Source organism: Melospiza melodia, chromosome 1 (assembly GCF_035770615.1).
Source record: "Melospiza melodia melodia isolate bMelMel2 chromosome 1, bMelMel2.pri, whole genome shotgun sequence".
NCBI classification, from domain to species: Eukaryota; Metazoa; Chordata; class Aves; order Passeriformes; family Passerellidae; genus Melospiza; species Melospiza melodia.
Genome location: NC_086194.1, coordinates 11415085 through 11427854, shown reverse-complemented (window position 1 = coordinate 11427854; position 12770 = coordinate 11415085). Strand labels below are relative to the sequence as shown.

The 12770-nt window shown below is 42.3% G+C and overlaps 1 protein-coding gene across 1 annotated transcript in view; it reads left to right on the top strand.

Moving 5' to 3' along the window:
• The window catches only part of ADARB2 (adenosine deaminase RNA specific B2 (inactive)), a 307788-nt gene that overhangs the window by 253713 nt on the left and 41305 nt on the right, over nt 1-12770 (top strand). The window contains exon 5 of the mRNA XM_063148211.1: nt 9803-9971. Coding sequence (XP_063004281.1) covers nt 9803-9971 — 169 coding nt within the window. The remainder of the gene's footprint in view (nt 1-9802; nt 9972-12770) is intronic.

Below are 12770 nucleotides of genomic sequence, written 5' to 3'. Positions count from 1 at the left end.
GTCTAACCTAATTCCATCCTCTTATCTCTTTGGTGGCACAGGTTCAGAAGGAGCAGGACAAAACACCCCTCTCATATCAGCAGTTTTAGGCACTGTCAGGAAAATGGGAAGGGAGCTGAATCCCTCATTTCTCGGCAGTTGAAGTAGCTGTAGGTGTCTCCAGCACGTGGCACTGCTGACCTCTGGGCAGCTTCAGCTCCCCACTGTGCCCACAGCTTGCTCTGGTTCCCATCTCTTCTCAGACACTGAGCCTTTTTACCTCCCTGAACATTTACTGACTCTGGATTTAGTTTTCCATTCCTGCTGTTCAAAGTATTTTTCTGATTGAAACCCCTCTCAAAACCTGGATGCAGACAAGGCCTTGGCTCTGTGTCACATATAATTGCATTGGGCACAAGGATGGGTGTAATAATTAGCATAAAACATGGAAATTAAAAATAGGCACTTCTGTTTCCTAAGTGTGTCAAGCAAGGAGTTGGCAAGGTCAGACTTTCATTCTGCTCTGTGATAAGGCAAACTGGAAGCTGTCCCAATGTCAACACCAGGAGTGCATCTCACCCTAAAAAAAGAAATTTCTTTGGTGAATAAAGGCTTGGAAATCATTGCTTTCACTTTACTAGCCTAGTAAAATACATAGGAAGATGTTTTTAGATGCAAGTACACCAAAGAATATTACAAGAAATACAATTTTTAAAAATCCCACATAAAATTAAGTTCCTCTTGCACTTAACTGCCAAAAGTCATATTCAGGATTTCATTCTTTCTCACCGTAATTTAGAATCTTACTACATCTAAAACTGTCAATTTACTTAATGCTCAGATATCAGTGGCACAACACTTATTAGAGAAACACAGATATCTGCAGTCAGGACATGGCAGGAAAGTGCAATTCAGTCCTGCTTTAAAATTAGGAATTATGTGCAAGCTCTCTTCTTGAGGAGAGTATTCAAATTCACATGAAAGGAAAAAAACCCTCAAAAAACTTTGATACTGCCACTACAAATTTAGATTTTTTTTTTTTTTAAATCCTCAAGGGAGGTGAGGGGGTGAAGCATGCCTGGCCTGGCTGACCCTCCTCCCTCAGGATTTGCAAAGCCCGCACTGAGGAAAGGAAGGGAAGGTAAAGGGCACTGGTGCTCACAAACACAGCACTGTCTCCTTGCACACTCTCCAGAAGCAAAACTGATGGGATTTCATTCTTTTGGTCCACTGAGGGGAGGGAAGAAATGGACCACAGAAATTAGAACTGGGAGAGACCACTAAGTAATCCAGTCCATTTCCCTGCAAGCATAAGATTGTTCCCAAGTGCTCTTTCCAGTCTAGATTTAAATTAATCAACAATGGGGCTTTCAACAGTGCCTTGGGAGACCATTCGAGCCTAATGGATCTCATTGTTAATAATTTTCACCAGTTATTCAGCCTGACTTTTATTTTCTTTGATGTCATCTCAGGACCTCAGTTCTGCTGCTCTAAATTTAGTGCCCACTTCTCTCCTTGGGGTTTGCACCTTTCAGATACTCAGAAACACGCACAACATGTTCATAGTTTGCATATTCAATTTTTGTACTCTCTCCTGCTGGGTCACTCTTCTCTGCAGCCCCCAGCAGCCTTGCCTTTGTTTTCTGATTCCCTTCCACTTGGGCAACCTCCTCACCATTCTTTTCCACACTGGAAATCCACCTTTTGAATGAGTTTTAATGGAAAGCCTTGCACAAAAATTTCTTCCAAAATGGATTAGCACAAGAATCCTTTCTCAGGCATCCCATAGTGTGAGCAATTAATGGGCTTGTGTCAGAAAGGGATTTTTGTTTCAGAGGAACTGAATTTGGAACTTATGTACAAGAGCACTCCCCACCCCTCCCCACCCCCGTGGCTTTGGGCAAAATTTACTGTGGCTGACTGTGAAAGGAGAGCCATGGCCACTGTCACACAATGCCCTGGCTCTTGCTTCCAGCACAGAGGGGGCAGAGATCAGGGCAGAGAGGACTGTGACTCTGTCCCTGCTCCTTCACTGATGAAGATGAAGAGCTCTGCAAAGAATAGCTGTCTCTAGGCAGCACAGTCAGAGGGAGAACTACTTAACACATTAATAAGGGAAGAAAATATGAGGCTCTCAGAGACCCTCTCTGCACCCTTTCTTTCCACAGAAATACAATATATTCACTTACACATAACCCACATTTTGATGTAAAGAAAGGAAATCCCTGTGTAACTCCAGTGTTTCAAAGACTGTTCCATTTATACCCCTAAATATCTGTAACCTCACTGCTAGCCACTTCTTTGTTCCTATTATTTGCCAGCTGTGTATCAGCCTTTGATTCAGACTTCTGCCATTCCATTTCCTAAGACCTCAACATGCTTCTTTCTTCCCATATTTTAGTCAGCTGCTTCACATCAGCTGCTCCCATCCACCTCAGGGGTGTTCTTTGGTACATCCACTGTGAGCTAAAGTCCTTTGGGATATCCCGTGTGGGTTACAGCCACAGTGCTCACTGAAGTCACAGGTTCCTGTTTGTCACTGGAATTACCACAATCACTTCCACAGGTACAATAGAAAATGGAGAGAAAAAATGAGCTGCAGCAGTCTTTATGGCTGGCAGATAAATGCATCCTGTGCATTGATATATGCATACTATTAATCCTCCCTGCTGTACACAGGTCTTCTCTTATGGCTACAATTTTTTAATTTTTTTTTTTTTTTTTGTCATGAGTATGGTTTTGTTCCCCATGCAGAGCTGGGGACAGCAGAGTTCTCTGTGTCAGGAGTGCAAATCCCACATCAAAACTGAAGAGCAAGGTACAATGTCCCACACACCAGCCCCTCAATCCTCAGCTCCCTCCTTGCACATACATCTTGATTTTACTCCTCTTGAAGCCTCAGAATAGAGGGGGCTGTAGGTGCATCACCAAGTTGTGAGGAAAATGCACTGACAGACCTGGGTAAACACATCCCTCATCTCTAACCATAGACCTACCCCTCATGTAAGTACTAACATCCAGGGGCAATGGTTTCCATTTCCAGATAAATATGTAATATGTCCTTTCCTGGGTTTTTTTTTCTGGTTGTTTTTTTTTTTTTTTTTTTGTTTTGTTTTGGTTTGGTTTTTTTTGGGTTGTTTTTTTTGTTTTTTTTTTTTTGAGGGAGAATATGGGGAGAAGAGCTCTTTGCATCTTTGGCAGTATTTTCTGTGGGACATTGCCCACTCCTGGGGTGGCAGGTGGCAGCCTGGCAGCTCAGTGCCCACAGGGTTCTGCAGAGGTTCAAGGATCTGCCTGGGGACAGTGGGGTGGGTGCAGGACTGTGCCCACAGCACACCCCTGCAGGCAGCTTTTCCAGCATCACTGCCCTTTCATGTCTTGACTATCTCTTATTACAAAATTAAAGCCATTCTAAGAATGTGATAGGGCTGCCAGGGAAGAAGATAAGAGAAAATAATGCAGGACTTGTCAGTGCTATGTAACATCAAGAAATTTTCCTTCCCTAAACAAACCTGAAATGGAAACCTGAACTTATTCAGCTGTGAGTAGAGGGTATTAAAAAAAAAAAACCAACCCTCCTCTGTGATCAGAGCTCAATTAAGCTGCCTTGAAAATTATTCCAAATACACTTTTTTCAGATAACAATAGACAATCCCTTTGACTGATTTGTTAAAAAAGGTAAAGAAAGAGCATAAAATTATTGCTTATCAGAGAGAGAAGCAGCACCATTTAAAATAACATGAAATTGTATCCCATGAATTATTCAGGAGGGCTGATGTTACACTATCATTATTTCTGGCTTTCCTTTTTATTGCATTGCATTTTGTGCAAGTTGTCTCCCACCCAATAAAAGAGGTGTGAGTTTTCTTAATTAATCAAACCTGATTTTTCTGATTTTTTTTTTCTAATTTAAAATGAATATATTTCGAGCATTGAGCTGTCTTCACGGTGTCAGGCTGAAAAAGAAGATGGATTTCACTATCACTAGCAGGGTCTAAAACATGCAGTGCCATAGTCACTTACATACTGACTGGTGCTTCTCTACGTGTCGTGCCAGCTGCTGAGAAACCAAAGTGTGATCCCAGTTGTATCCTGGCATTAGCAGTTGTAAACTCCATTCTGTTCTCCGTGAGTTGGGCTCACTGAATTTCTCAGCTCTCTGATGCACAGCCCATGGGATTTGCTGATTGCAGGTACCAGTCTACACCTCCTGCAATTTCCTCAGGGTTTTAATTTTCCTTTTCCAACACAAAAATATGCGAGGCTACAAACTCATTCTTATGGAAGCTCCTAATTATCATAGCCCACTAGAAGAGTAACTCCTTTAAAATCAGTGGAAGCATTGACTAGACTAGCCAAAACTCACTTGTTTTGTTGGTAGAGCTGTGTCTCCAAGCAGATGGGTGTTGGCACTTCGTGTTTATGGCCACAAGTGACTTAAACACCCAGCTCACAACCATAGTCCATAAGATGTCAGCCAGTTCTTCACATCCAGCTTGTCTGCTGAGCAAACCTTCATATTTTTGCTTGCTTACTCTCTCTTCTGTCAACACCTTTCTGAACCATTTCTTTTACAAGCTCTGTTGCTGCAGGCCTGCTGTTTTGGGAGGTCACATAGGGAAGACAGCCCTGTTTTCTTTCTCTGTGTAGTAGTTCAGCTCAAGGCAAAATGAGCATCCTTGAATACATTGACATTGATACAATTATCCTTAATTGTTGTGGGAGAAAAAAGTTGGAAAAAAAAATCTCATTAAGTTTAAACATAAGGGGGAAAAATGTAAAGGAAAGATTTGTTCTGCTTGCCCTCTTATGATTTGGGGAGTTTTGATCTGTATTTTGTGCTTGGAAAAGAAATCTCACCAAGAGCATTTCTTCACAGTGTAGAAAGGTTTGTTCTTCTGGCTGTCTATAGGTCTTCAGAGTTCATGAAGAGAAGCTGGCAATACTGAGATGTAATGTAGACTATCAAAAAGCAAATATCTAAACTGGGCCAGATGAATCACCTCCTAGGAAATTCCTCTCCTTTGACTACAAAGAGAATCTACAGCAATTAGCTCAGCTACGGACATCTAAACTCTAGTTATCCAGAACAGCTGAAATGAATCTCCCTGCTGGTGTCAGCAAACTGGAAATGGCTCATCATAAAACCCAGTTTCTTTTCAACAGCTCAGCTGTGACGTGAAAATCTGCACAATCACTGACAGACAAAAAAAGAACATCGGGGGTTTGAGGTTCCCCCTGCCTGGCTGTGAGAGGAGTTCCTGCCCCTAGACCCAGGGTGGGCTCAGGCTTCCAGCAGAGAACCAGAAAGGACTGTTACCTCACTGGATCACAGACTGGATATGTGGTCAAAGGCAATGTGCCATTTATGTGTATATTTTTGTTTTATAATGCAACTAATTAATTGACAGACTTTGTCAAGATAAAATGTAGTGAATTCCCTCCCTGCAGTGAATTCCCTCCCTGCTCTCCAGCTGTCCTCAAATACAGGGTGTTAGCCAGGACCCAGCCACTGTGCTGACACAGCTTCCCAATTTCCTTTCTCCTGCTCCATTTCCTTTTCAAATTGAAAACTATTAGAAGTCTTTAGGCAAATAATAGAAACCTAATGCAGGTGCCTGTTATAAATTGTTCACTAGTTACTTTTAACCTAATGTCTCTTCAAACATTACTGTGCAGAAGGCAGCGAGGGTAGGAAATGCCTCATGAGCTCTGACAATCAGTGGGTCAGGAGTTAAGGTCATAATAATGCAACCCATTTCTCCTTGTTTGTCAAATAACCTGGATGCAGTAACATCCCTGGATCTTTCACCTGAGATTGACTCTCCTCAGTAAGAACATGAGTCTTGAGGGGAGCAATCTTTGTCCTGGGTCAAACCCTCTGTACAGCCCTGAGCAGGGTAGGTGCCATAAGGCTGGTGGTGCCAGTTACTGTTCATGTAGGATTCTGCCACTCACAAAGCCACAGCTTTCTTGGCATGGCTTGAGGATGTGCACAGTCTGGATCTGCTGCGTGTCTGAGGTTAAATTAATCAATGCTTATAAGGGAGCTCGACTTTCATAAATAGAAATTGCTTGAGAAACTTGAGGTATTCTGCAAGCAAAATAAAATAGGAAGTAAACATTAATAACAAGAGTTAGTAATTACTGGTTTTAATGCAAAATAGACAAATGTACAGAAGTGCCTATTAATTCTGAATCACTGAAGCAAATATCTAGGCTCCAGAGCTGAAAATGCTGCCTAAAATGCCAGTGTGATTAGTCAATGCTAAAATCTGCCTTCATCAGCTAAGCATCGTGTCTTGTTCTCAGAGAAAAATTCCTCCCATGTTCACTGGCAATAATCTCAAACATTACACAGGGGATAAACCTCCAGCTCTGTGTGTGTACCAAACAAGGCATGCAAGGGGACAATCTGTTAGCATGTATGCTCCTGAACACGGCGGACAACTGTCAGGTTGTGGGAAGTGTTTCTCATCAAGCTGGGTGCCCTCACAGGCAGCATTGAACACTGCTACGTTGGTCACAGATCACTTTCTCCATTTGGCTCCCCAGTGAGGTGTAAATATTTCAGAGCTAATGCATAAGTCATGTACACCTGGGTTTCCAAGTGCCACAGCAGCGAGACATAACTCTTGGGTATTTCTGAGCATAGAGGAGCATGGATAATTTTCTGACACTGCAAATGGAAAATACATGGAGATCTTTAATGTTTAACACTAGAGTGGTTCTGCAAATTCTTGGAAGCCATTGCCTCCCAGCCCCAGGCAGCATCTAAGTGATGTTCTGCAAACACCTACACCTTGCCAGGACTGGCAAACACCCCAGGCTGTGTCCACACATAGTACCCACTGGGGCCCCATACCACTGGAAGCCAACATATGGAGTTAATTCACCCAAAACATGAACACCCCAGCACACTGGCTATTGCTGTGCAGGTGGACATTGTGATAGCAAACATCAGAGAGGTTCACATTATTGCTGCATCTGATAGGTGTTGGGTGCCTTTCTGTTTCATTTGTGGATAAATCCAGACCTTGCAGAAAATCCTGAGTGCATTCATCAGCTTACCTCATCTGAGAGGAGAAAGAGTTACATTTATTTGTGGATAAAATGATTGAAGAAATAAAAGATATCACACTGTGTACTGGGCTGACTGGGGGGTGAGAAAGGTGTGGATCCCAGAGAGCAGCAGGGCTTGCCCAGGTGGTTTGCTCTATATATTCAGAGCTTGTATTTTTGATTATGAGGTGAGGGGGGAGAGGAGGAGGCACACCAGGGGCTTGCTAATGTTAGGAGAAGGAAGCAGTTGGTCTCTCTGCCCTGAGAAGGAACATTGGCACAGGTCCTCAGGGGCAGACAGAGAGGCTCACAGGTTTCTGTAGGAGGGAATTGCCTCCTGGCGTACTCCTGCTGTGCTGAGGTAAATAAGGCCCTATCTATGGTAGTAAATAAATAAAATAGAACAGAAAAATAGCTGGTTCTCTTCATGGGCCTTCCAGCCAAGGAAAATATTACATACTGTTGAGGGAAATATACACTGCTTTTTGAGATGCTGAGTGGGACTCAGACACCTCAGTGGCAGGCAGTGGCCCATGAAATGTTTGATGTTGGTCCGTGTGAAAGACACTGTTAACTAGATGGACATGTCACAATCTGAGATACCTATTATTTTTCTCATGAAAGCAGTGACCCTAAAGCAAAGCAATTTTAATGTAAAGACTACAAGCACATTTCCTTGCAGGGAATGAGTAATTTTTCCACCTCAACTTTTTACCTAGTAATAAACCTGGAATAAACACAAAGGCTTTTTCTCCTCTCCATTTCTCCCATGTGTTCCCATCTTCACTTCTTGGGTTTTCAAGATTTCCAGCTCTTTTTTTTTTCTCCCCAATAAATACTCCAAAACACTTTTTAGGGCCACATCTACAGTAACAAATAGAACTTAAGCTCTCAGCACAGGCATACAGTGATGTGTACTTTGTCACTAGTACCTGTAACAACTTCTGTATGAAACTCTCACAGCCAGGGGCTCAGATGGAATTAACTGAATTTTCACAATACTTACCCCTCTCCTACAAATGCCACAATGCTGCAATGCCACATTACTACTAAACTTTTTGGATTACTGATGTAGCTTTTCTATTGATACAGGCATGAAATAATTTTGATATCATTTGCAATTATATTCATTAAGCATGGCTACAGTGCTACAGCATATCATCCACTACTAGTCCCAGTGCTGTGTGGAGATTATGAAGGGCTATTGATGGTATTTACTAACTGGGAAATCATTGGCAGCACCAATCATTTTGTTTAAAATATTATTTCCTTCTCCATTCAACTCTTTTGTCATGTAACAACAATAGATTTTATAAGGGAACATGGCCCCAGACATGCCAAGCCAATAAAATCTCTGCAGTTTTTCAGTTTTCCTGCTTTTCAATTGACCTTGTAAGAGGAAAAAATATTTTTGCTGACTCTATAAAACTATTCCTAAAGCTTTTTTAAAGCTAAAGTAGTACCATAGATTCAGCATCACCTTGGCCCATGGGAAGATTGTTTCCATTCCTTCTATGAGTATTTGCAGTCTCAGACCTGTCTTCATTTGACTTGTCACATTTTGAGGTCTTGATTCAGTTACCTAAACATGGGTGTGTGTTTTCACTGAGCCTCTTTATGGATTTCTGTGTGAGTTGCATGGGGAGTGTGCAGAACCTCCTGGGCTTCCCAGACTGCAGCCAGATGTTAGGCAGGACATCAAGGGCACCTCAGGTGACACTGCCTGGGCACAGCCACACCAACACCAGCAGCCTGAGCTGCTGTGCTGTCCTGTGCAGGTGTTTGCCCACACGCAGCCATTGTGTCAAACACAGCCCTACACCCAGAGGCTGCTTTGTCACTTCTAGAGGAACCATCTGTCAGGCAAAAAACTTCTTTTTCCCAAGAGCTGCTCCCTTGTTCTTTGGCATTCAGTGAGATGAGTCCAGAGATGTGTTTCTCAAGAGATCATTTCATTTTGGGCTCAGTTCATTCTAAATTCTACTTTGAAATTGTCCACAGGGCTGAACGAGCTATGTTTTAGAGTGAAACCCGTGTCCTGCTGAAGTGTCTAAGCATTTTGCAACTGTCTCCAAATAAATTATTATTTACTCCTAGAAAGTGTCTATCTGGATCATGTAAGGGACATCTTTCAATTGCTATCACCATTATGTAGAGAGGCAATAGGTGAACAAAGCTGGTCTCAATGCTAAATGCTCCATCCCAGAGACCACACTGAAAAGAGCACTCAGAGATGTAGCTGCTCTTGGAGAAACTAAAAGACAAGTGGACTAAAAGTCAAATCTGTTAGGGTGTTTTCTTCATGATTTTTTAAGACCGGCCCCAGAAGCATTACTTCCATTTTTTTACTACTTAAAATGCAGCAGCAATGAAACCTAACATTACAGGGAGTATGTGCTCCCACCAGAAAATGTCTTCAACAGCTCATAAAAACCTGGCCATTTATCAGCACTGCAGGAGATCTTTATTACCTCCCTACAGCATATGCTCTGCTATGATGTAGTTATTGATTTAACAAGTAAACTTCATGGTGAGCTTTTATCTTGGAATTAGCAGCAAGACTGAAATATAGACCTTATTATTCTAATAACACAGAGACCTGAGATTCCTGCATATTCCAAAGGCCATATCATCACCTTAACAAGCATCCCATTAGGGCTATCTGGCTGCCACATCAAAGTGTGCGCTGTGAGGACTTTAACAATCATGGTATCATACTTATCCCCAGCAATTTCACAGCTTTTTTTTTTTCTTCCTACAGGTTTGGACATCAGGCAAGCTCAGGTTGTTGTGCTGTCATCGGGTACCAAATGTATAAATGGGGAATACATAAATGACCAAGGGCTTGCGGTCAACGACTGCCATGCAGAGATTGTGGCAAGAAGGGCATTTGTTCACTTCCTCTACTCACAGCTGGAGCTACACTTAAGGTAACTGAATTCTGTTGATTTTTGGGGACTGTTATATGGCCTTCATTGGAACTGATCCATCCTCCAGACAACTGAACTATTTGCTTCTTTATGTCATTTTTTTTCTGAGTGTTTAGGTGATGAAGGAACAATACACTGCACAAAAAAAAAATTGAGAGTTAGGTAGTCTAAAGTGTTGGGTCACGAGCTGCTTTACTTCAGCTGATTCTCTTTCAGCACCGATTAGATATGACTCATAAAGCTGAGCTTTATGAAGCCTGATGATTTTGTACAAATCTTTACGTGCAGGCTTATTAGCATCATTCACTGACCAGAGGCTCGAAGGGAGTCATTTTGCTTAATGCAGCCATTTTCCTGTCTTCCTTGCTGCTGCTGAAAGATCTCAAAGAAGTGATTTATTGATCATTAATGTCTTCATTGACTCACTAGAGAACCAATGAGTGTTAACAGCACAGCAAACTTTGTGCCAAAGTGTAAGATGCTTATCACTTACTCCTTCTTTATGATGTTTTAAAATGTTATAGCATGTAGAATCATTACAGTGGAATTATTGTTCTTGTCTTCAGCCAAATCCACCTAGTTACCAGTTAAATGGCTAATGGGTCATACACTGCCTGGAAGATGGTAATAAGTGGGATACCTCACCTCAGAATGCTGCCTTTTCTCTGATCATGTCTATTGCAATCTGGAAGAGGTTACATAGTGCTTGGTTATAAGATTTGCAGAGGAGACCAAAATGTGGGAAGGACCAGTCACTATGCTTGAGGGCTGGTCTGTCATCCCAGCAGGCTGGAGGGCTGGAGCAGCAAGAGGTTTGACAGAAAACTTAGCAAGGACAAATGCAAAGTCCCTCACCAAGGAAGAAAGAATGACCTTCCTCCTTTCCATCAAGAAGGAAAGAAATCCAGGCTGGAGAGGAGCTCTGCTGAAAAGGGATGGGGCTTGGCAGACAGGAACCAGGACATTAGCTAGTGGTGTGCCTAACAGCAGGGAGAACAGCAGGATCCTGGGAAGTATGAAGAGTCTGTCAAAGGATGTGTGTGTGCATCCACCACTCATCAGCACTCAGTACAGCCCATCTACAGTGCTATGTGCAGCTTTGGGTGCCCCAAAGGAAGGACACCAATCATCTGACACAGATTCAGCTGAGGCTGCCCAGCATCTCAGGGTCAGAGCACCTGGGCTGTGTGGAGGTGCTGACAGGTCTGGACCTGGTCAGCCTGCAGGGGGGATGGCAGAGCCAGCAAAGCATGCAGAGCTGACACAGCAACACAGTGGAGCTGACACCTTTACCCAGGTGTGGAGAGGGAAGGTGGCTGACAAGAGGCACACGCTGAAACAAGAGAAGCTCAGTCTAAGGACTGATTTTCCCCATGGGGATAGGCTAGCAGTGGGACAGATCGCTCAGAAAGATTGTGCAGTCTCCCTCCTGTCTTGCACATTTTCAAAATCTGAGTGCATAGAGCCTTGAGCAATCTGTCAAACAACTTTGAGAAGGAGGTTGGGATAGAGATTTAAGGTCCTTACCAGCCTGAATTTTCCTGTGATGTGAAAACTAAGCAGAAGTGAAGCTGAGGTGGCATTTATTATACAGGAGGAACCAAGAAATTAAGGAAAACAAACAAAAAACCTATTTCTCTATAGGTCATTCTTCTACCCGCCATTCTTGAGTGCATATTCATGTGACTTTTCCTGAAGGCCATTAACTTCAGTGCAAAAGCTTCCTTTTACTTCAGAAGGTTTTGCATTTTGTCACAGACACAAGGGTTGATCTAAGCAGGATTGAGTGTTCTTGTAAGCACCTGTGGTACTGTTGCACCTAAGCAGCAATAACAGAATAATGGCTATTTTAACTTCAGGCTGGAGTTGAAGACAAGAGAGTATATTGAGTACATGGGTTTGGCTAACAAAGGGGGACAAGAGCATTGAAGGGTTTAATCAAAAACAATATTCTCTCAATTTCATTCTGAATTGCTTTCAAGTTTACATTAAATTATTATGTTTTCAGCAGTGTAGCAGCCCTAGTACTTGCTTTGTGCTATGGTCTCTTGGGAAACAAGTGCTAACACTGTATCTTAAACTATTGTATTGATCCACCTCCCTGACATGTTCAGTCATATTATTACTTTATTTGGATCAATGTTAACAGCCTTTTGTTAACAGAATCCTCAGTGAAGCACGAGCTCTGTTCACAATAACTTCAAATCACTCTCAGTTCAGCCAAGACTGGGCACCACCGCTTGCCTGACCAGCACACACCATAAAAATCTCAACCAAAATTGTCAAGGCTAAGCACCTTTGAATGACAGAGCTGGAGTTACTATCAAATCAGATTCTGCTTCCTTAAAGTCCATGGAAAGGAAAGGAAAGTCAAAGGAAAACTGTGTGTTGTGATATATTCTTCAATTTTAATATCTATTGCTACACACAGTTTTCTGCCATCATCAGGAGCTTTGTCCTGTGGTGACAATATGGGGGGGTTCAAAATTAAATAAAAAATGCATTTTCTGCACATTTAAATCATATTCACTTCTTTTTCTCTGGAAAAAGATAGTTCTTTTCACAGAGAAAACACATGATGCTGCCACATACTATAAGGACAGAGCTTTTAGGACTGACGTGGTAACTCAGCTCTACCATGAATACATGCACACCATCTCCTCAGGCTTGGGAGAAACACAAAGCTGTTGTAATGCATTTGCATTAACCTAGACCAAATTAAACTCCTATCCTAGGCCAGGAAACTGTTGTAAAAAGTAATAAATGAACTGAAACCAAAAAGATGGTTACTTTTGAGAG